This window comes from Trichophyton rubrum, assembly GCF_000151425.1.
Source record: "Trichophyton rubrum CBS 118892 genomic scaffold supercont2.4, whole genome shotgun sequence".
NCBI lineage: Eukaryota > Fungi > Ascomycota > Eurotiomycetes > Onygenales > Arthrodermataceae > Trichophyton > Trichophyton rubrum.
This window is the reverse complement of record NW_003456425.1, coordinates 1421266-1446980: the sequence shown is the minus strand read 5'-3', so window position 1 is coordinate 1446980 and position 25715 is coordinate 1421266. Positions and strand designations below refer to the sequence as shown.

The 25715-nt window shown below is 47.8% G+C and overlaps 11 protein-coding genes and 1 non-coding gene across 17 annotated transcripts; 5 read left to right on the top strand and 7 right to left on the bottom strand.

Annotated features, from left to right (window-relative positions):
* Window positions 1-62: 62 nt before the first annotated feature.
* Window positions 63-894, bottom strand: TERG_04418 (tRNA (adenine-N(1)-)-methyltransferase non-catalytic subunit trm6; the record flags this gene model as incomplete). The annotated part of the gene is made up of 2 exons (XM_047748249.1): window positions 63-128; window positions 172-894. 2 exons carry the CDS (start codon window positions 892-894, stop codon window positions 63-65), a joined length of 789 nt encoding a protein of 262 aa, XP_047604226.1.
* A 610-nt stretch (window positions 895-1504) lies between these two features.
* Window positions 1505-4484, top strand: TERG_04417 (uncharacterized protein; the record flags this gene model as incomplete). The annotated part of the gene is made up of 3 exons (XM_003235314.2): window positions 1505-1964; window positions 2019-2827; window positions 2880-4484. The coding sequence occupies 3 exons, from the start codon at window positions 1505-1507 to the stop codon at window positions 4086-4088; spliced, it is 2478 nt and encodes an 825-aa protein (XP_003235362.1). The 3' UTR covers window positions 4089-4484.
* Window positions 4336-4451, top strand: TERG_10011. Its single transcript, XR_007130578.1, has one exon. It is a non-coding gene; the product is annotated as a 5S ribosomal RNA (ribosomal RNA).
* A 219-nt stretch (window positions 4485-4703) lies between the features above and the next one.
* TERG_04416 (uncharacterized protein) lies at window positions 4704-5919 on the bottom strand (the record flags this gene model as incomplete). Its single annotated transcript, XM_003235313.1, has 3 exons — window positions 4704-4723; window positions 4782-5630; window positions 5685-5919. 3 exons carry the CDS (start codon window positions 5917-5919, stop codon window positions 4704-4706), a joined length of 1104 nt encoding a protein of 367 aa, XP_003235361.1.
* Window positions 5920-8721: 2802 nt separating this feature from the next.
* TERG_04415 (CMGC/SRPK protein kinase) lies at window positions 8722-10205 on the bottom strand (the record flags this gene model as incomplete). Its single annotated transcript, XM_003235312.1, has 2 exons — window positions 8722-9527; window positions 9593-10205. 2 exons carry the CDS (start codon window positions 10203-10205, stop codon window positions 8722-8724), a joined length of 1419 nt encoding a protein of 472 aa, XP_003235360.1.
* A 333-nt stretch (window positions 10206-10538) lies between these two features.
* TERG_04414 (uncharacterized protein) lies at window positions 10539-11393 on the bottom strand (the record flags this gene model as incomplete). Its single annotated transcript, XM_003235311.2, has 1 exon — window positions 10539-11393. One exon carries the CDS (start codon window positions 11391-11393, stop codon window positions 10539-10541), a length of 855 nt encoding a protein of 284 aa, XP_003235359.2.
* A 928-nt stretch (window positions 11394-12321) lies between these two features.
* TERG_04413 (uncharacterized protein) lies at window positions 12322-13210 on the bottom strand (the record flags this gene model as incomplete). Its single annotated transcript, XM_003235310.2, has 6 exons — window positions 12322-12369; window positions 12425-12503; window positions 12577-12689; window positions 12752-13026; window positions 13102-13147; window positions 13205-13210. 6 exons carry the CDS (start codon window positions 13208-13210, stop codon window positions 12322-12324), a joined length of 567 nt encoding a protein of 188 aa, XP_003235358.1.
* A 165-nt stretch (window positions 13211-13375) lies between these two features.
* TERG_04412 (uncharacterized protein) lies at window positions 13376-15020 on the top strand (the record flags this gene model as incomplete). 3 transcript variants are annotated; one of them, XM_003235309.2, is made up of 5 exons in its annotated part: window positions 13376-13718; window positions 13784-13871; window positions 13929-14103; window positions 14163-14540; window positions 14608-15020. In XM_003235309.2, exons 1-5 carry the CDS (start codon window positions 13579-13581, stop codon window positions 15018-15020), a joined length of 1194 nt encoding a protein of 397 aa, XP_003235357.1. In that variant the 5' UTR covers window positions 13376-13578. The 3 variants fall into 3 exon arrangements, with proteins under 3 accessions (XP_003235357.1, XP_047606281.1, XP_047606280.1); XM_047749781.1 differs by having other exon boundaries at window positions 13784-14103; XM_047749780.1 differs by having other exon boundaries at window positions 13376-14103.
* A 113-nt stretch (window positions 15021-15133) lies between these two features.
* TERG_04411 (uncharacterized protein) lies at window positions 15134-16571 on the bottom strand (the record flags this gene model as incomplete). 3 transcript variants are annotated; one of them, XM_003235308.1, is made up of 3 exons in its annotated part: window positions 15134-16016; window positions 16088-16247; window positions 16310-16571. In XM_003235308.1, 3 exons carry the CDS (start codon window positions 16569-16571, stop codon window positions 15134-15136), a joined length of 1305 nt encoding a protein of 434 aa, XP_003235356.1. The 3 variants fall into 3 exon arrangements, with proteins under 3 accessions (XP_003235356.1, XP_047606278.1, XP_047606279.1); XM_047749778.1 differs by lacking the exon at window positions 16310-16571 and having other exon boundaries at window positions 16088-16212; XM_047749779.1 differs by lacking the exons at window positions 16088-16247; window positions 16310-16571 and having other exon boundaries at window positions 15134-15874.
* Window positions 16572-17454: 883 nt separating this feature from the next.
* TERG_04410 (uncharacterized protein) lies at window positions 17455-18876 on the top strand (the record flags this gene model as incomplete). Its single annotated transcript, XM_003235307.1, has 1 exon — window positions 17455-18876. The coding sequence occupies one exon, from the start codon at window positions 17455-17457 to the stop codon at window positions 18874-18876; it is 1422 nt and encodes a 473-aa protein (XP_003235355.1).
* Window positions 18877-19447: 571 nt separating this feature from the next.
* On the top strand, window positions 19448-21118 carry TERG_04409 (uncharacterized protein; the record flags this gene model as incomplete). Its single annotated transcript, XM_003235306.1, has 1 exon — window positions 19448-21118. One exon carries the CDS (start codon window positions 19448-19450, stop codon window positions 21116-21118), a length of 1671 nt encoding a protein of 556 aa, XP_003235354.1.
* A 1929-nt stretch (window positions 21119-23047) lies between these two features.
* On the bottom strand, window positions 23048-24912 carry TERG_04408 (uncharacterized protein; the record flags this gene model as incomplete). Of its 2 annotated transcripts, none has more annotated exons than XM_047748248.1 (2): window positions 24110-24912; window positions 23048-24036 (listed from the first exon to the last, which is right to left on the bottom strand). In XM_047748248.1, the coding sequence occupies exons 1-2, from the start codon at window positions 24465-24467 to the stop codon at window positions 23048-23050; spliced, it is 1347 nt and encodes a 448-aa protein (XP_047604225.1). In that variant the 5' UTR covers window positions 24468-24912. The 2 variants fall into 2 exon arrangements, with proteins under 2 accessions (XP_047604225.1, XP_047606277.1); XM_047749777.1 differs by having other exon boundaries at window positions 23048-24647; window positions 24710-24912.
* Between the last annotated feature and the right edge of the window lie 803 nt (window positions 24913-25715).

Below are 25715 nucleotides of genomic sequence, written 5' to 3'. Positions count from 1 at the left end.
ACGGACTGTGCAGGTCTTGCTCCCTGTTTGTAATGCTGCCAAGTCCCTCTCCAGAGAGCACTTCAGGAGGATATAGAATTCCTGCCCTTCTGCCATGGCGGCGACGACCAGGCCACCGGTATCGTCCACTATCAGCCATCGTCCCTTTGCCGGGTTAACCGCTCCATTCACCTTTGCCACACCATCAGACTCTCCGCTGCCGCCATAATGTACATTAGCCCAAGCTCCGATTAAACCTATAGTTTCATCCCGTAATTCCAAAATCCGCCCCGGATCTTTCTGCTCAAGCATCCATTCAGTCAGCACCCCTACATCCATTGGTTCCACCGTGAATCGATGTAAGTATTTCTTTCGTTTCCTAAGCATATATTTGGCACGCGAGAACTGCGTCTTCTGGTCAAGTGCGGAATGCGACTCAAGCAGTTTTGAAATGATCTCTCTCCCAGCATCCGTAGAAGACTGTTTTAGCTCCTCAATCTGCTCCATTGTAAGCTGCTGTGTGCTCTTGTTATCAATGATGTGCCTGTTATCCTCTTGAGGAAATGGCGCAGATGGAGTGCTTGTCCCAGCTTCACCATCGCCTTCACCCTCACCATCTGCAAGCAGCGCCTCGGTATGAAGCTCAGCTGCGGGCACAATATGCAGAACATGGCCGTCAGCATCTGGATTGTCTGCAATCTCAAAAGTTGCATAAAACGGTCTTCCAATTATTTGGTTACATGGAAAAGACCCGTACTTCCCAAGAGATATGTTCCTACCGCTACCGTTAGCTATCACTCCATGACTCGCGAGATGGTGTTTGCCGTACGAGTTAGGTACTGTCTGTATAATCTTTGTGACGTCTGACGGCAGCTTAAGCGCCACATACACATTTGGTGGTATGGATGAATGCATCTTTGATCTACTTCCCACCTACAAACTGCTCTTCGATCCCCGCGTTGATCCCAAAAACCTGACGCTTCACCGTCAAAATTTCCTAAAAGAGAAAAAAGCTTGAAAAAGACCACGGGCCGGAACTTTATTTACCCGGACGCCGTCCTTACGTCATCTGGCGCTTATTAAACTTTCTTTCAACTTCCGTTCTCGTTTCTTCTTTCTACTAGTTAACACCTCAGCCAAAGTATGAAACAACTAATTATTAACGGCTAACTAGCCTCTCTGCCGGCTATCAACCGCTCTACCACGACGGCGCGCGAAACGAGTTCCCGAGAACAGCCTCACAAATCGAACTGCAGTGTTTGCCTCCGCAACTGTTTGCTCCTTTCGCGGTGTCACTGGGTGGAGACCTGCGCCCCATCCAGGCTGCCGCCAAAACCTCCATATGAAAGAGGGACGGAGCATTTTCTCACAGTCCCCCGCCATCAAAGGATATAAAGCCGCAATCAGTGTTATGATGCGACCAATTTCTAAGCCGAACGCGATTATCCTTACTTTCGCTTTTCGCCGGTAGAAGGGAACTTTACCTTTCGCCCTATCTACTACATACACATACCTGTTGGCAACCATGGTTTCAACACACGATGGACTTGAGGCAGGCAATGCTGCGGGATATAGGGATATGTCGCAGGAATCTAACACACAGTCCTCACCTAGTGTGAGGGAATCGCATAACGATGTACATGCGAACGCGGAGTTATCGCAAACCCCACCGTCACAGACAGTTGATCACGCCCAAAACAAAACTGTAGAGGGAACGTCGAGCCCCTCTGCGTCTGAACTGGGGCATGTCGCCTTGCCTCAGATCCCTCCTGCCAATGGCCTCGAAAATTCCGCAGACATCTGGGCTGACAGCGTAAATAGCGATTTGCGAAGATACAATCCGCCTACGCAGCCATTTTCTGCCCAGGTAAAAGGGCAGACAGATCCTAGCTCTCTAAACGACCACACACTGGGTGACTTACCGACATCTGAAATACAGCTACAGTCAAATAACCCATTCCTCAAAGCCAAACTGAGTCGTGATCGTGAGTGTCCCCTAACTTCATTTATTAGACAGCGCTTACTGACTGCAGCTACAGAAAACTTGAACACAGCTTCAAATGCTGCAAAAGACCCTTACGATAACCAGAATGCTTCTATCCACCCCCAACGTTCCTATAATGCCAACCAGATCTGCGACGAAATAGGCAACTTGACCCTGACTTCCCCCACCCATAATACTACTGCCGACGCACATGATGGTCAAGCTGTCCCTGCGGAAGGTAGGGTGCGCGCGACCCATGAAGTTACATCGCCAACGGAATCAGGGAACTTGATTGAATTAGACTCCCATGACCACTCAGAATCAGAAACACACTCTGCGATGAATATTCCTGGTGAATCTAGCGACGAGAAAATAGACAGAGGTAAAGGAGTGGCCACTCAAAATAGTGAACATCCGGAGCCTTTTGTGACAAACCCAACAAGCCCATCTCTAGTTCCGGACATAGTTGAACCAGCTCCGAGTCCTAAACCCACATCCCCTGCGCCGTCATCTCAACACTCAAGTCATAAGTCTGAAATATATGATATTCGCATTATTAATTGGACAGATGGAACCACCGAGTTACGTCAGTCGCCAATTTTGGTGCAAAATGAAAACGGGCCATGTCCACTCCTTGCGTTAGTCAACGGCCTTGTGTTAAGGTCTCCGATTAATGCACAAACGCCGCTTATCCGGGCACTGCATTCTAGAGAAAGGATATCTCTAGGATTGCTCATACAGGCCCTGTTTGATGAACTCGTTAGTTCACCAGACGTAAACAGTGAATTGCCCGATATTGAAGCCTTGAGCGTGTTTCTCACAATGTTGCACACTGGAATGAACGTAAACCCACGATTAACTCCGGTACGTTCCTGAATTGACCCAGACTTTTTAGTTCCCTAACTAACCCTTGTAGATACTACATCCTCCTACACCTGGAACTTTTCTCAAGACACGAGATATTGAGCTATATAGTACATTTGATCTCCCGCTAGTCCACGGCTGGACTGCGGCGCCATCTTCGCCAACTCACGAAGCAATGCTTCGTGTTGCTGAATATCACGACGATATTCAGTTACTTCATTTCAAAAGAGAAGATCTAGAATCTAGAGCTATAAATACCGGGTCGCTAGCTCCAGACGAACAACGACTGTTTGAGGATATAGATACCATTCAACGATTTGTGACAGTAGATCACCCTACCCAATTGAGCCCCTTTGGCCTCCAGCACCTGGAGAGATCCATACCGGCGGGTAGCATTTGTGTGTTATTCAGGAACGACCACTTTGCAACACTCTTTAAACACCCACTATCTAACCAGCTATTCACACTGGTTACCGATGCCGGGTATGCTGGCCATGCAGAAATTGTCTGGGAGAGTCTGGTGGATGTGAATGGCACCAGCTCGGAGCTATACTCCGGTGACTTTCGCCCCGTAGGTCATAGCAGCTCTGCACCTAGCCAGCATCCGCCATGCACAGAGGGGCCATCTTCGAGGGAGAATGCGAGTGCTACCGAACAAACAGATGCAGACTATGCCTTTGCACTCTCGTTACAGTATGAAGATGAGCAAAACCGGCGAAACGAGCAAGGTCCTCCACAACCCCCACGCAGGTCACAGAACAACCTCAGAATAAACTCTGAAAATACCTCTCCCCGGGGCCGATCCCAGCATCAAGTCCGGAACACCCGGTCCGCTAGCTTTTCACGACCTAATTCTGCTCTCCCGTCAACTTTGACCCCCCTCCCCCGTACACCTACTACTCACCGCCCACCCCCATCAAGAGCTCAAGGCTTCCCTCCAATGGTTCCACCTGCCCCTAACCAAAATAATCCTGTCAATGACCCTAGTGCCCCTCCCCCGACCTATGAGCAAGCTGCTCAAGAACCAGCATATATACCACCACCTAACGGGCCTTTACACCCTCAGCAGCAACAGCATCAGCCCTATCACGGTCCTTTGGGCCCAAATCCTCAATATAATCGAATGTCGGGGTATGGTCCAGGTCCACACATGTCTGGCAGGAGACGACAATACCCTGGCTCGCTGTCAACCTCTTCATTACCCCATCGTGACGATTACTATAGAGAGAGAGAGAGGAATAAAGATTGCATTGTGATGTGATTCGCCGCATTGTTGGTCAAGTATTTTATTCCTAGGCATTTACTTATTGCGTATGTTCGGATTCCTCGGTTTTAGTTAACGATTATCTGTTGTATGTATGTGCACGTTATTCCCCATCTGTCTCAGACGAATATGTGGTGGGGTTCTGAATTTATGAGAATATTATGGTGATTCTGGAGTTCGGACGATGTTTGGAGTAGCTCTTAGCATACCTATATCAATCCTCTCGTCTATGTGTCGAGTACATACGACCATAGGAAGTGGAAAACAGAGCTTCCCGTCCGCTCAGCTGTACTTAAGCCACTTGCCGGTCGGTTAGTAGTTGGGTGGGTGACCACCAGCGAATCCCGACTGTCGTATGTTTTAACTTTTTTTACTATCTTTTTTTGATACTTGTATTTGCATTATCTGCAAATAATATTCTTCTCCTTTTGCTTCTTGGCTATAGCCGGTTGTTGAAGAGGAGTCGTGCTTATAGAGAATGTTTATTATTAGAAACGTAGGTAAATTATTTTATTATAACAAGAGAATTTTCTATACAAGTAACAAAGACACTATCTAGCAATGACTCTAACAAGCCATTTCATTTTATCTGCACTTCACTAAACATTCCGCCTAACAACCGAGGTAGATAGCTGAAGATATGGTCAGTCGAAGTTTTGGCTATATAGTGAAGGTGATGGATAAACTTACCATTAGCAAAAAGGGCATAGGAATCGGCATTCTGAATTGCCTGAGCAGCAGAAAGAGAAGTGGCATCTTCATATCCATAACCCAAGTCATCACAGAAGGGACTAACAACGGCAGAGTTATGGGTCATCTCGTGAAGAGTGGTAGTGGCCTGATCCTGCTCGTAGCAAGACTGGGCAAGGGCAGGCAGGTCGGAGTAGTAGATTGGGCAGTTGAAAATGAGATTCTGGTCCGGAAGAGTATAGGCAAGGACACCAGGAGAGCAGCCATTCATGGAATCAGTGCAATAGTAGGTAGTGCTTCCATAATCAACATAGGAGGATTCACTCGCAACGGACTGGAGACGGGAGACGATGGTGTTAACAGTGCTGCTGCTAGTAGATTTGAAGAACTCTGCGACAGTGTTGAGGTTGGAAGGGGCAGCTTCGGCAGCGGCTTGAGCGAGGGCAGCAGAGTTGTAAAGGGCACCTTCCAGAGCCTCAAGTTGGCCCTGGTTGCAGCTGGAGGTGTCGATGTTGGTGCGCTTATCGATAGTTCCGCGTGATTTCTTGACCTTTCCCATGGCTTGTCCAACGGAGGATGCCTTCTTTGCGTCAACATCCAATTCAAGCTTGTTGGACTCGTATCTGGCATATCCGGTGATGGTGGTTGCATTTGCTCCATGTCCCTCGGCAGTACGAATGATTCCAGAGGCCATGAGGGTGATCTTTCCACTGCGAGTCAAATCATGGGTACGAGCGATGTCAAAGGTGCTTTCAATGCTGGATTTTGGGTCAAGAGGGGTGAAATATTTAGGAGAGAGATTAGACATTTTATACCGGGGAAGCATTCCGGTGAACTTGACCTCGGTGCCTATTCCACAGTGTCAATATACAGGAAGTTGTACCGGGATAAGAGCTAACTTACCGTTCTGGTAGACCCTGACCTTGCGGGTTGGATTCTTGTCGAGAATGGTATTGAATTGCAGCAAGTTCAAAGCCTTGTCTCCTTTGTTGGTGATGGTGGCTTTAATCATGGTGTTTCCGGTAGCCGAAAGCTGAACGTCAATCATGGACTGCTTTGCTGGCGTATTTGGAACAGCAGCTGCCGTAGCGGTGGCTATCAACGCCCCAATAGCGGAGAGAGCAGTGAGGAACTTCATCTTGTATGGTAGTAAGGAAAGGAAAAGGAGAAATTAGTGATAGGAGCAGAGAAGCGGAGAGTTAGAATTGAAGAGGGCGTTTGTAGGGACTGGCTGCTCTGACTATAGAGGTATCAGGACTGCGGGTTGATGCCACTTTATATATCTTTTTCTACCATGTCCGTGTAGGACTTGGAACGTGATGAGCACGATGGACTGTTAAAGCAGCCGCCCACAAGGTACAATTATCCACTGGGGTAATAATATATAATAATGAGGTTTTATAGGATGTTGTTGGAGATATTCAGTTAAGTTTCGGATACCCGTGGGCATGGACCAGGAACTATGTAGCATCATTCGGACATGGCCATCACAGCATCAAAATATGATAATCAACAATGACAGCCTGGATCGCTGTGCATGACTGTATAGGAAGTGAAAAGGGACGCAGTCACTCTATGATATGCGCCTGACGGACATCTGGAGGAACCCAGGGTTTCTATTGAAAGCCACGGTGCACCAAGCTCTCACTAAAGGTCATAACCATCATATCGATAAAAATGGTGAATTTCGTATTGCGCGGTAACAGTAAGGAGCTTTTACCGAGGCAATTGGAAAATAAGAATGACGCTGAGTCGAACCATAGGTTTGCTCGAATTTATCACGACCACATTCGGGCATTGTCCCAAGAAGGCAAGCCGACCGGAGAACGAGTTAACAACTGGAGCGGTGATAGTTTATTTATTCAAAATCTCCAGGGGATATATAGTGTGTTGTGCCTGGAAAACCCCACGCCGTTGGATGGCGGTAAGCTAGCCGAACTATCTCAAAACTCCTCAATCCGTCAAGGTTTAGTAGTTTAAGATGTCATGTTAGAGCGTGGCTAGCATCAGACTCCAATCTTGAAACATATCTTTATAGCTCTTAGGTTGCAGTAGGTATACTCCATAATGGTATTCCTTATCAGTTCACGTATTTCATATGAAACATGAAACGGTGTGAACTCGCAGAGAGCAGCATACACGCCGAATTTGTTCCTCAGCTGTTAATATGGAATGTCCCTGGAAGGTATAACATAGACACGGAAGATCCGCAGCTAAATATTAGCTACTTTAGCTACCCCTGCGTCTTGTGTTCAGGTGCCTGTGGGCCTTCATCATGACTAATTAGGGGACCAGGCTGAGCTCTTCACGACAAGGCATCCTCTTACTTGGATTGGAGTCATGCTCCCCACAAGTAAAGAGGCCCATCCACTCAGGAGAGTTGACCCCAATCACGGGCCTTAAAACATGAACATGCGTTCCCTGAAGATATATTATCGATGTGGTAACTGTCCAAGCGAAGCATAGCACATGGGGATCCCTATAAATATAATCCCTGGCATTAAGTGGTTAATGATCCTCATGCTTGCCCCTTCGTTGAGAAATTTTGCTTTGGTATCCAAAACAATTGTTTACTTGTTCCGAACAGGTCCTTGGATTGGATGTATGCTCCGTATGTTAGTGGAGGACGGAGGTTCTTGCGATAAACAACCTCAGGAAGCGGCTGCAGAATGTGTGAACAGCATGAGCAGCGGTTGATAAAGGGCCCTTCGAGTTTTCTCTGGTCCCAAGACCTGAGAGTTAGCCACTTTCACTCCCACCTTTGGCCGTTCAATCAGCTCAGAATGACAGGGTGGGAAAAGGGGTTGTCGAAGTCTTCGCGCTTGAAGTCAAAAAGTAGGTGAAAACTGCGTCACGTGCAGCATTAGTAGTAGTTAATAAGCCATCACTTTCCGCTGGGTAGTTATCCGCCGATATAGAGTACTTCAGGCGAGATAATCTCTGGTTGAATGGATCATCCGGTCGATAACTATATAGTCCTTCTAGAAACTTGTCTCTCTATCAAATCTTTATCTAGCGCAGCGGTCCGCCCCCATTGCATTAACTTGATTGCCGACAAGGATCCGCAGACTCGCGTCTTCAGATCTCGCTTCCTCAGGTATTTCTGGACGATAAATCACCTATAAAGGGATCTCGCCTGCACGATGCAATCTAACAAGACCAGACCTCTCCCCTCTAGTGGAAACCTTCTCTGGTTCAGTGGGTGAACAATCCAACGCTTACCGAATTCTGCTTTGCCCCGTTGCTCACAAATTTGAAAGAGGTTGAAAAGACATATCGCAGGTTTTTGGGGCATACTCTACGGACGATTTGGAGCCGATTGGTAAGTAGCCGCGGAATATATTTCTTAAACTAAAACTATAATTCTATTCGGGAGATGGTGGTTTGCCAACAGATGAAGAGGTGGAAGTTATAGGCAGTGGAGAAGCCGGGAAACTTTCCATAATTGCAGGTATTCATGGTTAAGTCTGTATGAGTTGAGCCTTGGAACGTATCTGCCGGACGTGTACGTATAAAGGTCTTCGGATACTTTGGTGCCTAGTATTGATAAACTTAGCGAAAGTAGACATCGATGGATGCCAATATATGCATACCCATCCTTCGAAGATATCCGGACTTCAAAACGCTGACGGGTTTGCCTGCCAACAGCATTTTAAAGGAAAGAAATGAACCGCCTTGAAGATACAGAGAGATGCTGAAGACGCCAAAAATCGAACGCGTCAAGTCCGTATAACTAACACTCAACTAAAATATCTGTCACCACAGTCGTGTTCTTGAGAAACAGACCAGCGAATAACATAGAGTCAATAGTACGCCCAAGGACAGGGGCGGTCGAGTAGGCGCCGCTGGGGTGGAGATCGGCGTAGTCTGTGTCTCCAAATATGAGGGCTATGACTCGTGTTTTACCAGACAAAGCATTTACAGTGAAATTGTCTAGGTTTCAAACCATCTTTGATTCTATAATATCTCCCATCTTCTGCACTTCGGGAAGCCCCCAGTTTTGCATCCACTCGCATCTAACTACCTCCCCAATAGTGGCCCTCCGGCCCGGCTCAAGAACGAGCATTGACCTCAGCATGTCATTCAATGCCTTTTCCTCGTCAGGCTGTAGTACCTCAAAATTTTTCCTCCGTCGAGATTTCTGTATATCTCCAGGGAAACGCTGATCCCAGTCTCTAGCTTCGTTACCATACCACTGGCGAATGCTTTCCTTGACATTCTTTCGTCCATCTTCGTCGAACCAATCACTTCTCTTCTCCCACATTTTCCACCATCGCTCGGGGAGTTTTCCAAGCGTCTCAACATGTTCAACCGTCACATCATCCAGCGTGGCAGGGAAGGATTCAAAGGGTGGGTTAGACCCAAAGATCTCCCAGATAGAACATGCAAGCGTCCAAATATCTCCAGGAAAAGAGAGAGACTTGCCTTCTTCGGTTAAGAAGCGAGACTCTGGCGGTGATAATAAAAGTGGAGTATGGGCCGTGAATCGTTTTGTAGTTTGAGGATCAAATGCTTCTCCAAAATCTGTAATCAAAATCGAAGAGTCGGCTAATGTAAATTCATCACTCCCAAGACCAAGCCAGATAGGAACAACCACCTCCGAAGGTACTCCAGGGTCAAGTGCTACGCTATCACAACGAATAACGCGCTCCGTTCTTGGTTCTCCAGCTTTTAAGTAGAGCTGCTGGCTGCTCATTTTTTGTATGTCAGGAGGCAGGCTGAGAAGGATATTTCCGAGGTGAAGGTCTATATCCTGATTCAGATTAAAGTCTAGAATGGATGAATACTTATATAAATAGGTCCATACATACCACCATGAACAATTCCTTGGGAGTGTATGAATTGTAAGCCGAGTATAAGCTGCGAGGCAATTGCTCTAGCAGCTGGGAGATGAAGAAGCCGATGATAAGATGCATCTTTAGCTTCATGAATACTGATTCTCGCAGCATCGGTAACGAAACATCGATGGGTGCCATTTGGTCCAGAAAAGGTAAATGAGTCCAATAATGATGGTATATTCATCTTTCCAGGATGTTCAGATGGAGCGTTCGCGAGACGTGAGAGGATTTGCGCCTCATAAGTTCGCTCTACTGACTCTGCTGTGGAAATTTTGAGTGCAACCAGGCGACCTTCTCTCATATCCTTAGCTAGCCAGGTCGTTGCAGATCTTCCAAACCCCAGCTTATGGCATATAATGTATCTACCATTATGATATGCATCCCCTATCATGGTTGGGTGGTATCCACCATGAGTATAGTAATCAAGCCGCTCAACCTCTTCGATGTACTGATACTTCACATCGCTGGGTTGTAGAGTTGACACACTCCTGCAAGTGTAGTGCACAAAGGGTATTTGGTGTCTTTTAGTTGATATCAGGGGTCTTAATTGTGTCTTTAACAAGGCAAATAAAGCACTACTGGCCATGGTGCTTTGATGGCCGAATGCATTTCGTAGTATCCTGTCTGTGAAATTGGTAATGTGAAATGTTTGCAGTGATCTGCCATACCCCAGAAGTTATGATTCGCTAGCCAGCTAACTAGTTAGTTATTGGATTTTAACTCACAAGCGACCGATTAGAGAAACTCTTGATTGGTTGATTAACTATTTACTATATCCTCCTCTGACAACAATTAACTACCTAATTGGTTAATATATGACAAGTTCTCAATCTGAAATCCCCCAGTCATAACACCTACATGCCTAAGTCAGCCTGTTCTCCCAAAGGAGACTGTGTCCATGAAGCACCAGTCATACTCTTTAAGAGTAATTCCTTCGGAACTGTCCGGGTTTTTCAATAGCAGCCTTTGTCAGCTCATCAATGTCTTCCTTTGACAAGTTGAGCAAGTCATTCTGAAGGTTATTCGTAGCTTCAAATGCGCCAGAGCCATTTCCTGACCCTTCTGGGTAAAACATTCTTGTGAACATGGCCCTCACAAAGCCAGCTCGATCCCCCTGGCGGAACGATTCCACTGCACTTTTATAACGTTGCTCCGATGGCTCATGGGTGATTTTCCAGTCGTCCTCTTTAGTTCTAGTTGCTCGCAGAATGGACTGGAACATATCTTTCTGGCTAACTAGGAAGGATGAGAAGAAAACGTTCTTGTTCCTGAAGCCAGAAATGGTCAGGCGCTCATCCTCGCCATTCTCGGGCTTTTCCTTTAGAGAAAGGAAATTTGCAACTGCTCGTCCTGTTTGATCCCAGGTTGAGGTGTTGATGCGAGCCGTGCCGTCATCAAAAAATGTCACAGAGCGGTTCTCGATATCGAATCCGAATGCGTTTGGGCCCCCAACCAAGCTGAACTGATACCAGAAACCAGACACAAAGTTGATCCAGGCGCTTTTACCAAGCTCCTCTATACGCTTATAGACCGCACGCTGAGGAGGTCCAATAAAAGCGTCATCAGACACCGGATGAGTTGCATCCAGTCCCCAGCCATTCGGGATGATGTATGGAACATCGGCTTCTGCAGCCGCTTCAACCAATTTGATATGTATATCTTTTGGTGCAGAAGCAGCCATAGTAATGATAAGGACATCTTGTCCCCGGAGTGCGGATACTAGAGTAGATTGATTGTCGTAATCGACTTTGGCAACGTTGACCCCCTCTGGCATAACTGTAGTGCTGGCACTTCGCGTAATAGCAGTCACTTCATGTTTTTGAGCTTTGAGGATCTCCCGAATAATATATTGTCCAATTGTCCCGGTGGCCTGGAAGTTCAGTTAGCGTATGTACATGTATGTCCGACTATCAGTTGTCCACTACCTACCCCGACAATAGCGACCTTCTTCAGGTAAGACATGCTGAAATGAGATGGTAGTAATTTCTCCGAAACAGTTGATGAGTGTTAGCCGCAAAATAGGTATCTTGATAAAGACTTGAAGATGCCCGAGGTATTTTGACAGAAGATGGAATTGACTGCTAAAAATTGACCTGGGCGGGTTGTTTGGGGCCATATTTATGTTATTGGTATCTCTAATCAAAGTAGTTCCCTGTGAGGCATTGAGGTGGTGAAAGGGGGATTCCGATAACCCCGTTTCTAGATTTCCTCCATGGTTCCATGAAGGATCGAGCGGTTCGCTAATTGATTTCTTTCTTGCCTTTCAACTTGATAGACTTGAAGCCCGGAGTTTACGTTTATGACGTAAGCAAGAGAGAATTGTCTCTTAAGTCCGGGCACTCCGGCTTTAAGCAGAGCTGTCTTATCCCCATGCATCAGTCGCGTCAAACAAGATATGTAGGATTGAAGGATCAAGAGAGTTTCAAAAGGTGCAGTTGAATGGTCGGGATAGATTAGAAATATAGATGGGTTGAATTTCAGTCTCTAAAAAGAGTTTTGGAACGGACAATGCCGGCGCGGAGACATGAAACAAAAGTTGCGGGACCTGTATAATAAGGATTCATTCATTTCTTGTATGCTCATGTAAAATAAGTACACTTAGCCGATAGATCTATCTCCATAGGATTCCGGCTCTCGGCCTGTGTGGCATTAGTCCATATCATAACAGAAGTGAGCGCACAGTAAGTAATCCTTGAGAGTATCTACAGGGACTTCCCCATGAATTTCCGTTTCGAAAAGCTTAGCCACCACTACCGGTCACCTGTGTTAGCATAGAACGTCTATTGGAGGGGAGCTTTAACTTACTTTGGATGGCCCTTCACCCCCTGGGTATAATCTGGTGTGTAGTCGAATTGCGAGTTCTTGTCGCACTTGGGATATGTATCTAGGTTTTTACAGCGTTAAACCCTTATCATGGTACACGTCCACAAAACCTGACAGACAGAAGCACAACATACTGTCTTAAAGCCTCAGCATCCTGGCGGTCCTTTGGAGGCTCAAACGCCTGGTTAAGAGGGAAGGCGGCGTCGCCCGGTATGGCAAAGTGGTCGAGGGAAGCGTTGATAAGTGCCTAGCAAGTGTCAGCAGCGACTTATCGTACACATGCCCCGGCCGTCCGAATCATCACCATACCTTCTCTGCTTCTCTTGAAGACATGTTCGGTTTAACTTTACCAAGACACTCGCTCACAAATAATATGCCGTATATCATCATACGGTCCGCGGGGCCTTTGATTTCGAAATTACGGAAGAAAGTATTGGCACGGTATAGCGAGAGGACTTCATCGAGGCAGTCGTACGATTCACTGTCAGGGTCGATATCGAGGTCGGATGATCCTGGGGGAAGTAGAGGTAGTGTATATGCTGGTCCGCGTGTGCGGGTGCGGAGGGGAAGAATAGGGAAGTTCCCTATTAATTCGAGTAAGCAAATATTCCTTGTCTATTCCTTAGAGATAACTGCGCTAGTCCAGGTGTATGGAATACCTATGGTCTGCACATTGGCTTCATCAAGGAAGATAGAGTGGTAGGCCTAGTTTGCGAGTTAGGTATCAATGTAATCTGGCAGGAAGGCTATTTGTCCACATACCGGCATTATGACAGGAGTGTAGTACCGTAACCGTGGAAATAATTCAGATTGAGAATTGCTCCTGTGCTCTGTTGTGGATTGCGTGCCGTCTATCTATATAGTATCAGTTCTTCAAGGCCGCCGAGCTTGTTGATTATGGCGGGATAACACCTGCCAGGTGGGCGGCAGCCGCGGAAGCGCGGGTTTTTGTTTCTCCGATTCCAGCTTTAAACGCGCCGCGAGCGCGCGTCAAAAAGTAAGCTGAAGCTATCAAGGAGCAGTTGATAGAAGCCAATTGTTCCTCCCAGGCCGAGCGATACTAGAGAATAGCTCTCTAGGATCGATATATTGTCACTTACTCTTAGAATATCCAGATATTGTGAATACACGCCAACATGTCTGACTACGAGGATGATATGGACGTTGATGCCCCGCCTGCCCGGGACACGGCCGCGTTTACTGCAGACCCTACAGATGTGAAGGGGAAGAGAATAGTTGCTGATTTACCAATCGAAGCGGGAGATAATCTTCCCTGGTAAGTATTCTTCCATGACTAGGAGTTTCTCGATAGTTATGATGTAATGCTGATCTAGAAAATAGGGTTGAGAAATACCGCCCAGATACACTCGACGATGTCTCTGGACACCAAGATATCATTGCCACGATAAACAGATTTGTCGACTCAAATGTGAGAACAAACCAGCATACCCAGCATGTGAAGTCCCTACTAAAATATCATGCGTAGAGACTTCCCCATCTACTACTCTATGGCCCTCCAGGAACCGGAAAGACTTCCACAATCCTCGCGCTGGCGCGGCGGATATATGGATCAAAAAACATGCGGCAGATGGTCCTGGAACTTAACGCAAGTGACGATAGAGGAATCGACGTAGTGAGAGAGCAGATCAAGACCTTTGCCAGTAGGTATCTGTATACAATGGCAGAAGCAAGACAGAATCACTAACAGTCATCATTGTAGGTACGAAACAAATATTCTCAACGGCGCCCTCGTCCGGCTCTGGGCTGGGGGCATTCAAGTTAATTATTCTTGACGAGGCCGATGCGATGACCTCCGCGGCTCAGATGGCACTGCGTCGAATTATGGAAAAGTACACCGCCAACACCCGATTTTGTATTATTGCAAACTACACACACAAGCTTTCGCCCGCACTCCTGTCTCGATGCACACGGTTTCGATTTAGTCCGTTGAAGGAAAAGGATATCAGAAGGCTAGTTGATACCGTGATAGAAAAGGAGGAAGTGCAGATACAGCCAGATGCCATTGACAGCCTAGTTAAGTTGAGCAAGGGAGATATGCGACGAGCCTTGAACGTTCTTCAAGCCTGCCACGCAAGCAGTAAGTATCATTTGGGTACTCTATTACTTCGTTGGATGGGCATAGATTGCTAACGAGCCCAACATAGGCATGCCTCTACCATCGAAAAAGGGCGATGCTAATGAACAGCAGCGAGAAAGAGAGACGATAACCGAAGAGACGATATATACATGTATCGCTGCACCACACCCAGCTGATATCAAAATTATCCTCGAAACCTTACTATCAACATCAGACGTGACTTCGTGTTTAAATACTGTACAAACCCTCAAGGCCAACAAAGGGCTAGCATTGGCCGATATAATCTCCGCACTATCGACGGAACTTCAGAGCCTAGAGGTCCCTGCACAAGTAAGGGTTTCCTGGATAGAAGGACTGGCAGACGTCGAATGGAGACTGTCAGGGGGTGGAAATGAGGTTATACAGACGGGTGGAATGATTGGAGTAATACGCTCTGGCTGCGAGCTAATGGGAGACAAAGATATATTAATGAATGAATAGACGACTAGTCTTTGATTTCTGATCTGTGTCGATTTCATGAAAGACGCATACGTGTGCAAATAACCATACCCGTATTGTATATATAAAAATATAACAAGGCGCTCCAAAAGCGACTACCGTGGCTGGATATAATCCTGAAGAGGTTTGGTACGTTTAGACATCTTTGCAGCAATGGTTTCGACTTCACTCAAGACCCTCAGGATATTACGGCCCATCACGTTCTTGAGATCCTCCGCGCCAATTCCACGGTTAGCCAGCTCCTGGATCAAATCCGGGTAGTGAGAGACATCCTCAAGCCCTGTGGGAACACCACTCATGCCATCGAAGTCAGAGCCAATTCCAACATGTTTGTAGCCGATCAAGTTGCCGATATATTGAATGTGGTCAGCAACATCAGACAGGGTAGCGTTGCCGGATAGATTGACGTAGCCCGGCAAGAAAGTAACCATTATAACACCTCCGTTCGCCTTGAGCATATTAAGGACATCATCCGGTGCGTTTCTTGTATGTTTGCAGACAGTAAAGGCATTGGAATGAGAGAATATAACCGGTGCGCGGGAGGTCTTCAGTGCATCTCGCTGTGTGTCTGCACTTGTATGCGAGATATCGACCATCATGCCGATGCGGTTCATCTCATGCACTAGGTCTCTGCCGGCATCTGACAGACCACCGTGGAGAGGCTTTGCAGGATGCTCGCTATCAGCGTACTTGTTGTGGCAGAAGTGAGTGAGTGTAGCATATCGGACTCCGAGATTGTAGTATGCTCGCAGGATACTGGCACTGTTTCCGATCTGATGAAGTCCCTCGATGCCCATCAGACTGGAGATCTTGCCTGGTTGCCGTGCAAAGTTCATCTTCACGTCTGCTGCTGTCAGGGCGCCGACGAGGGTGTCTGGGTATCGTTGAATGAGCCTCTGCACCAGGTCGATCTGCTGAAACGTATCATGTACGCTCTTTAAATAGACTGAATCATCATACTTGTCTGATTCTTCCGGGCTATTGACTACGTTAGCTATGGTTATACATTGCTATATATATATCGTATAGCAACGCTGGAGATATCTTACCAATCGACATAGACACTCCAGAACTGACCCCCCACACGGCCCTTTCGTAGCCTGGGGAAGTCAACATGCATGGGCAAACGGTCCTCCACAGTGAAATTCTTCTGGTAGATGTCATTCCCATACATCCCGCGAATGAACTCCGGGAAGTCATTATGCGTATCTGCTCAGCCGATTAGCCAGATGCCATGCAAGTGAGATTTTTGAACACGTAGCTCAACTTACCTATCAATGGAGACTCTCGCATCAGCTTGTCTACATCGATGCTTCCATTTCCCTGGTTAGCACGGCCATAAAAGATGCAGGCATAGAGTGCGCCGGTCAAGCAGAGGAGCTGGGCAAGCCGCAGAGCCATGGTGCGCCAGCCAGGACGTCTTGGGGCTTCTGGATGTTCAACATCGAGCTCTCCATAGAGGAGACTCGCTTTCTTCTCGGACATCTCGTCTTGCAGAGGTTGGATCAAGGGAGATCCAGATGCCGGAGTCATCGTTCAACTCGTTGTGTGGAAGTTTGGTCTTTGCAGCCAAAGCAGTCACGACATCCCCAGCTTCCGACCCGCAAATCTCAATAATAATGAATATTGATCAACAAGGCTTTGAGAAAAAGAAAACATCAATGTCAAGCAAGCATCTTTCGACTTTTTCCCGGGGGGAAGGGTCCTCGGCTGTAAGAAACAAGCCCCCTGCTGGAGGGCGCGTCTGGTTACGAGCTGGCGGCCATCCAGACATCTCCAAGCAAGAGTGAAGAGTCTGCTGCGTGCTGAACAAGCCGGGAGACGTAGCAATTAATTATGGCCTGCCTCTGTATATCATCAAGGGGATCAATTCATGTCTGATACTCCAGCTGTTCTCCGGTCGAAGAGTCCCAGCCATTATCGGGGCCCAACTATGACCGACAGGGAGGCCGGGAAGGACGGAAGCCACCGTTCAGATGCTTGCTTTCGTGCATGAACCAGACTGCGAATATCTTCGACTCATGGCTTTGTCTCACTGGCTGGATACGAGTATCAGCCCGCAGTTCGGGTGAGGATTCCACGGTTCAACCACCCACAAGCCAACGGGCCCCCAGTCATATAACCATAAAAGCAGGCCTGCAGTTGCTGCGGAGAAAACAAAGAAGGACAAGCATGAACTAGGTATTATTATAGCCAGTTCAATCCCCCACTTGGACCCCTCGACGGTGACTGCCGATAGCCCGGAGGGACTGCGCCGGCTGGCTAGCTACCAAGTTACGCGGGCATATAACTACCGCCGTGGATCCTTTTTCTATCTCCAAAAATCCTCAGAGAAAACACTGAGGAATATCTATCTCAAGTCAATTGAATATATATCTCGAGTCAATTGATAAAGAGAAATAGCGAGGAACACCAGATGCTGAACTCGGCGTCACTGTTGGCCGTCTCCCTACTGGCCCAGGCTGCGGTGGCAGAGACAGTGCTGGGAGCCTACATCTTCTCCCGCCATGGAGACCGGACGTCCAAGTCGACTCCTCCTACTGTTCTGACTGACCTGGGATACAGCCAGGTCTACTCGTCGGGCAGATACTACCGTGACCGATACATATCTTCCTCGTCCTCTTCGCAGGTGCTAGGTATCAGCCCAAACATCATCTCTCCCGGGGAGATTACGGCCTCCGCTCCGCAGGACGAGGTCCTCCAGAAGTCGGCCCTCGCCTTCTTCCAGGGCCTCTACCCGCCGGCCGGCAAGGAAGCAAAGACGACTTTGCGCAATGGCACCGTCGTCGAGGCCCCCATGGACGGATACCAGCTCGTTGCCATCGAGCAGGTCAAGTCTGGCTCCAACAGCGAGAATGTTGTCTGGCTGCAGAGCGCCAGTGCATGCAAGAATGCTAAGGTCAGCAGCAACGATTATTTCGCTTCAAAGGAGTACAAGGACCTGCTAAAGTCAACGGAGGGCTTCTACAAGGACGTTGCTCCTCTGGTGAAAGACACTATTGTTGCGGACAAGGTCAGCTTCAAGAATGCATATACCGTCTTCGACCTTCTTAACGTTGCTTCCATCCATAATTCATCGGATTCTTTCCCATCTCTGTCCAGCGAAGTTTACACCCAGCTGCAGTCCCTGGCCAATATTCATGAATTCGGCCTGGCCTACAATGCCTCAGAGCCCATTCGTGCCGTCAGCGGAGCTCTCTTGGCCGGCGAAGTACTGAACTCCTTCATGGATACGATCAAATCACCCAAGACCAAGCCAAAGGTCAACGTCCAGTTCGGAGCCTACGCTACTTTCCTCTCGTTCTTCGGCTTGACCAAGCTTCCTGCTGCCAATAATGACTTTAACGGCATACCAGACTACGCATCTAGCATGGCCTTTGAGCTCGTCACCAACGCTAGCACTTCTTCTGACTCCTTCCCGGCTGAATCAGAAATTAGCGTCCGATTCCTTTTCCACAACGGGACTACCATCCCTGGTTCATCTGAGACGGAGCCAACGGTCTATCCTCTCTTCGGCCAGGAGAAGACCCTACTTCCTTGGTCCGACTTCGTCTCGCTCATGAAGGAGATTGCCATCACTTCCCAGGATCAGTGGTGTCAAGCCTGTGGTAGTGCAAGTGAAGGATGTCCCGGTGCTCCCTCTTCCAGCGGCCCCTCCGGTCCTTCTACCAGTGACAACGGCATCTCCAGGCCAGTGGCTGGCGTTATCGGTGCCTTGGTTACGCTTTCAGTAATCCTCGGTGTGCAGGCTCTAATCTTCTTCGTTGGCGGGTTCACCATTGCACGCAAGAGTAAGCGTGTGAACAGTCTCAGTGAAATGAAACAAGGGTCTGTTTGAGAATGAGATGGGAGAGAATATTCTTACGAACTGATATGCTCTGACGATTCACGTTCATACGAGTAGTTGAAGCTGCTAAACTACAGCTATGATTCGACGTTTACACTAAAAACTTCCACTCAATTGATGCTACTATAGCCATTAACGATACTAATAAAATGATACACATAAACGTTATGCTCAAGCCTCTTTATTCACAAATTTTTTATATAGATTCGATTCTCGTAGTCAAGGGGTGAGGAGATATATGAGCTAGGTAGTGGACGTACCTGAGGCCATCCCAGCGGAAGAACATATTTTCCATGGAAATTAATTTATTTATCTTGAGCGTGGTAGATGGGTTTAGGACTAGCTAGATGCTATGGATAAGGAAGCAATCTGCATTTATACGGTATATGCTCATGAGAATCTACTAAATAGCGGCCGGCTGTTGTTGTGCTGAGCTGGCTAGCCAAGTACAAGCACGGCTGAAGTCCATGACTTCGAGCTCCCCGGCCGAGCCCCCAAAGAACAGCCACATCCCAACATCACCCTCGCAACGAGAGCTCAAGAACAGCCCTGAAAATCAAATATGTCTGCTCATTACGATACCGAGCCTCCTCCAACAGCCTCCGCGACCCTCCATACCACCGTCGGGCCCATCCACATCTCCCTGTTTGCGCGACAGACACCGCTCGCGTGCAAGAACTTCCTCCAGCACTGCCTCGACGGATACTACGAGAATACCACTTTCCACCGCGTGGTACCCAACTTCATTATCCAGGGTGGTGATCCCACTGGCTCTGGTTCAGGAGGCTCCTCCATTTACGAATACCCGGAGTTCGAGTATGATCCTCGTGATGGCGAAAAGGTCGTGTTTAAAGACGAATTCCACAGCCGACTGCGATTTAACAGGCGCGGCCTGGTAGGTCTGGCGAAGAGCGAAGATGGTACCTATGGAAGCCAATTCTTCATTACGCTGGCGAACGTGGAGAGAGATTTGAAAAATAGCTGTACCATGTTTGGCAGGGTAGAAGGAGAGAGCATATACAAGGTTGCTAGCATTGCGGAAGCAGAGCTGGTAGAAGGCTCTGATCGGCCAATGTATGCTGTGAAGATTACTGGGTGTGAGGTGGATCAGCTAGGTCCATTCGAAGGGCAGCTAAGGCGGAGGGAACGTATTGCTGTTGCAGACAAGGCCTCCGAAGAAGCGCCCATGAAGGGGAAGAAGAAAAAGAAAGCCAAGGTGGGAAAGGCGCTCTTGAGCTTTGCAGGTGATGAAGAGGATGGAGAGGCCATCGTACCGACAAAGCCGAAGTTCAATACCCGGCTTGTCAGAGAGGAGGAAGAGGCTGCTTCGGTAGCGAAGAAACAAGCACAAAAGACCAGGGAGGACAGGGACATGCATAAATCAGAGCCAGCGCGAGCACTCAAAGAGCTTCCTGCGAGGAAAAAGAAAGAAATACCAAAGGCACCACCGCGGGAGCCAGACCCAAATACACAACTTCCAATACCAGACCCTGAATCACCGTCTCGCCCTGCATCTCCTTCCAGTTCAGAATCAGAATCACCGCCTCCTCGCCAATCGTTGCTCTCCAAAACAAATGCTGAAATTGCTGCGCTCAAGGCGTCTATGAAACGAAGTACAGCTGCCGCACCCGCGGAGCCAGCTAGGAAGAAATCAGCTCTAGAGTCACTGATACCAGAAACATCAGTACGTGGTGCTAGAAAGAGGACGGCGGCAGGAAACTCATCACAGGATGCAATTGCGCTGGACATGTTCAATGCTTTCAAAGCCAAACTTGAGAGCGCTGATTCTGCATATAAGTTATCCAAACCAAAACGAAGCCATGATACTAGCTCTAAACCTGAGAAGGAAGACACAGATAAACAAACTAATGACCAGGACGAGGAGGAAGAACAGGTCTGTGATCTACACTTTGTTGCTGGGTGTCTATCATGTCGATCATGGGACGTCCCTGAGTCAGAAAGGGCTGGGGCAGAAGACGATGACGATGATACAGGTTGGATGACGCACACGCTTCAATTTGGTAAAGATACCCTTGGAAAGGACCTAAGTTGGAAGAAGAAACATCAGGTGAATGATGATTTGGTTGTTATTGATCCACGGCAGAAGGAAAAAGAGATTACTGGTGCCGGTGGAAGAAAGAGGGAGCGTGAAAGGAAGAGAAAGCTTGAAACAGGGCATGATAGAGAGTGGGATCGAAGAGATGCTAAAAAGGCTGGGAATAGTCGCTCATGACTGGATTGTATAAGATATTAATTGAATATAACTAACACTATGAGGTGTTTTGATACTGCATTTACAATTGGCAGGGGGAAATATACTGGTTGTACTTCTCCTTCCTAGTAGACAGACAGAGGTAAGGACAGTAGAGTAGATGTAGATGATAGATCAAAATGAGTAAATTATACACCATTTCAAAAACCAGGTCGGGAAGGGGGAAAAGAGCGCCCCCAGCAACATTAAACACGGGTTCGATCAGAAGCCAGACGAGACAAAAAGCAAACAAACGTCGATAACACAGACTTTGATATGCAAATGCAAGGCAAAAGATAGGAGTTGAAAATAAAAGAAACTTGATAGGAAAAGAACTATCACATAATACCCCCCCCCCCCCCCCCCCCCCCCCGTTTGATAAAAGAAAAGAAAATAAGACGGCAAAGAACAATCAATCCTTCGGATACCACAAACTAAACCAAACCATTAGGGCCGGGACAGAAAGCCAAATAAGATAATGGGGGACGGGAGTAGAGAGATGAGATGAAACAGAAAATCAGGAAATAGTTTATGATTTTTTTTTTAAGAAATGAAATGGAGAAGAGGGAAAAATTGGAAACGAAAAACGAAGAGGAAAGAGGCAGAAGAAAGACGTGTATAAAAAATCATTAAAATAGCCGACTTTGAGGAACGGAGGAAAACAATAACCTCGATTGGCCAGACCTTACGGAGATAGGTCCTCGGAAACAAGAACAGCAGCGGAAAGAACACAAGGGAAGAGAGTGACCTTAAAGCAGGGGGTAGGGGGATAAAGGGAAACAAGCAGCAAGCTAATCTCAGTCTTTCGGTAGAACAGTAAATAGCATAGAGTTGCTGCATCGCAGTGTAGTTGGCAGTGAATCATGGCAAAAGGAGGGTAAAAGAGATAGGGGAATGCAATCACCATGGCACGTTGATAGTTTCTCCGTTCAACGAGAACTTCCCCTTTTTGAGGTTCATCATTCGAACTTGGATTCGAAATTGAACTTCACTTCCCTTCTCTTCCTCACTTTATACTCACGGAGACGCAAAAAATGAACTTCAACGTAAAAAAATGACAAGCGCCTGGCTCAACACGAGGGTAAGAGGCAAAAATAAACGATCAAACGCAAAAAAAGGTATATTATTCATCCCATCGTCTTCAATCGCTTTCCAATTTCCAGCCATCCAGTCGTTGGAGTTGAAGACGGCGTTCAACAAAAAGAAACCTGTAAGCATTGGTATCCATTGAGTTTGGGTCGGATTGGGTTGCCCCGGGGTCGGTCCAGGCATCATTTGTGGCAAGTGATGACGGCAGCGACTGTAGATTATCAGAATCTAACCATGTCTTAAACCATTATGAAACAAATAATGAAACGCAAGCGGGACAAGTCAGCAAATAGAATCGTCAAAAACTTTTGGAGGCTTCCGGTATGGCGGCGACGGGTAAAAACTGGGGCTGCAGCTCGTTTTGTTCTTTTCTGCGGCTGTGGGGATCTTGGCTGGTTCTTGTTTTTTGTTTTTTTTTTTCTTTCTTTTCATCCTCTGAATTTCTGGGGGGTGGTAAAGTCATTTCGTCATCCATCATCGAATCGTAAAGGGGACGCTGGCGTTTGCATTTGGTTGGGGTTCAAGGGCTGTTTTCATTTGTTGTTGTGCTCTCTTCCCCTGAACTTAACTGCTGTCTGATATATGAGGGGGATTTGTCGTGGATCTTTCCTTTCGGCATGGCGTCGTCAGGTACGTGTTTTGAATTGAATTGAAATTGTATATTAAATTAAATCTCATGGGCTTTAACTCTTTGTATCGCTTATGTCTTTTTCTTCGTGTCATCGTGGTATAAGGGTCATGGATTCGTTCAGTATGGGCATACAGAGTTATCGATCGACTGGGTCCAGAATCTTCTATTGATTTTTTTATTTGTTGGTTCTCTTACTCAACGATGATTTCCACGCCGGGATTGCTCCTTAGCTCGTCGCTACCACGTTGCTGGTGGCTATTCTGGCGACGGAATCCAGGACCTCTCTCCGGAGCAGGGCCTCTAGGTTGTCTCACTGGGACACGTTCCTGGTTTTGGTTTCCAGAATCAAATCCAAGTCCAATGGAGCGGTTAGATCCGATAGCACCAGCACTGGAACCGGAACCGTTGTTTGATCCCGCTGTAGTTGTGGGAAGGTCAGAAGCATCCCATATACCGCGTGTACGGCGAGGAGAACCGGAGGGTCCAGTGACCGAGGTACCAAGTGATAGGCCGCTTAGACTGTTAACCAGGAGACTGTCGTCGACACGCTGAATACCAAGAGACGAACCAGACGGAGTGGGAGTGAGTGTGGGAGTGTTAGAGGCTCCGCTGGTCCCAGTATCATAAGCCTGTTGTTGTTGCTGCTGCTGCTGCTGCTGGAATCGAGCACCGTTAGTTTGCAAGGCAGCAGGGAAGCTAGCAGAAGATGGAACAGGAGATGGAGTAAAAGAACGCAGGTCCGCAAACGACTTAGCAGCACGAAGGTTCTGCGCGTTTGCGTAACCCCCCGGGCCTGGAGAGTCTAGGACGTTCAAGAACGAAGACTGGCGCATGCTACTGCCATAAGCTTGCTGTTCATGGCGAGATTCTCCAAAGTCAATGGTAGCTGCACGGGAGAGACCGCGGCGAGCAGCATCAGAAGTGACCGTTGCTGGCATAGCCGGGACAGGAGGGCTGACATTGGCGCCGGGGCCAGCGCGGTAGACATGGACCTGACGCTGGTCTCCAGTGCCACGGGAAGTATGGGCAAGACCCATATTATGGGAGATAGTATGCACTATCCGGCGCTGGGCCGGGGTTAAGTTTGTGCCGAAGATGAGAGCTTCTTTGCTCAGGTCCTGTTTGAACAGGAGCAGTTGCGAGTAGTATTGCAATGTCTGTGCGTCATTCATATCAACCTCTGAAGCGGATGTTAGTACTAGTGACAAATCTAACAAGGATTTTGAAGAAGTTACTTGACGAAGCAGACATACCTAGTTTACCTGCGCGCTGCGAGACAGGCGAGGGAGAAGTGGTTGGTAGATGTGACGCCAACGAAGACATCGAAGTCTGATGTTGCAACTGGGAGGTAGCCATGGGCCTATGCTGTTCCTCGAGCTGGCCTCTACGCTCACGCTTCTCTCTCTCGATCCTCTCACGTTCCTGCGCGGGGAGCATTTTCTTATACTCAACTCTCAATTTTCTTCCCTGAAGCTCGAAATGGTTTAGCAATTCAATAACGGTAGCCGTTTCCTCCGCGGAGGTGAAGTTTGCAAAAGCAAGACCTCGGAACACGCCATTATCGAAATGATAGTTGAAGGCATATGGCAACGGTAGATTCATTTCAGTCATCAGCTGTATCAACTGCTCCTTCTTCACAGCAAATGGGATGTTCTTAATAACAATAGCGGTTGGGATGAGTTCATCTTCCGCATCGTGAGGGTTCTCCGCGCGAATCTGAGGAGATGGCTGGTGCTGACCAGGAGCTAGAGAGAACGAATTTGGGAGGCTGTTCTGCTGATCCAACCAGGTCTGTTATAGGTTAGAAAACAATAATCATTGCCTCACTACACCTGTCACGAAGATACACTTACCGTGGGAAGAGCGGTGCGTGAACGAACGTTTCTCATCCTCGAAGTAGCAGTGGCGGAGTTAACTCCCAATCCGCCCAGACCGACACTGTTAGCGTTCCACGTCTGAGAGCCGGAGATATCATATGGATACGAGCCACTGGGCATAGTTGCATTCAATCTATCCAACGGATTTGTATCGTAACGGCCAAGCGGGGGCTCCTCATACAGAGTAGAAGACATGGGCCCGTAGGCGTCAAACTGGCGAGAGGGCTGGCGACGAAGCTGCTGTGGTGGGTGACGGTGGGAGCCAGGAGATCGAGAGGCGGACGAGTTGTACATATCCTGGTAACCACTCATGATGGGCAGTGAGCGTTCTTTCAGGAGATGGGGAGGAAGATAAAAGATGGGACGGTTGTATTGGGCAGCTGCAAGATCTGGCTAGACCTTGTAGAATAAAGAGACTAAGCTGCAGGTCAGGCAGGGGTGTAATGAAAACGAAAACAGGCCGACGCGCAGGGCAACGAGGTCTGTCTAAAAGTATATCAAGCGGGTGGCGGAGGTCATCAGTTCGTCGAAAACGTCAAGGTCGTCAAAACAACGAAGTAGAGGCAGGAAGCAAGCATGAGCTAGCCAGATGGTTGAGTCGTCTGCATGCGCACTTGTATTTTTTTTGTTTCCGGGATAAGAAAAAAAATACAGAGACAGCAGTTCCTGGACGGAAGCGAAAAGATAGCAAAGTTGTACAGCAGAATTGTCTGTCTGATCTCCTTGAACGATAACTTCTTCTCCGCTCCGTATGGGACTCAGTCGACGTGTGCGAGAGGGATGGAAGGTGTTCGGTGGTAGGAAAAATGGCGATTTTCCCCCCGTCTTTCTCCCTTGACTAAAACCAGGTCAACACGGCCAAACAGCGAGTAGGCAGCTGACCAAAGTACCGAGAAATGCGTCTCTATGTCAAGACGCGAGGCTGCTCTGTAGGATAGACAAAGCACAACCGGCCGATCGAGCTGGCTGAGGCTGCCTGGTT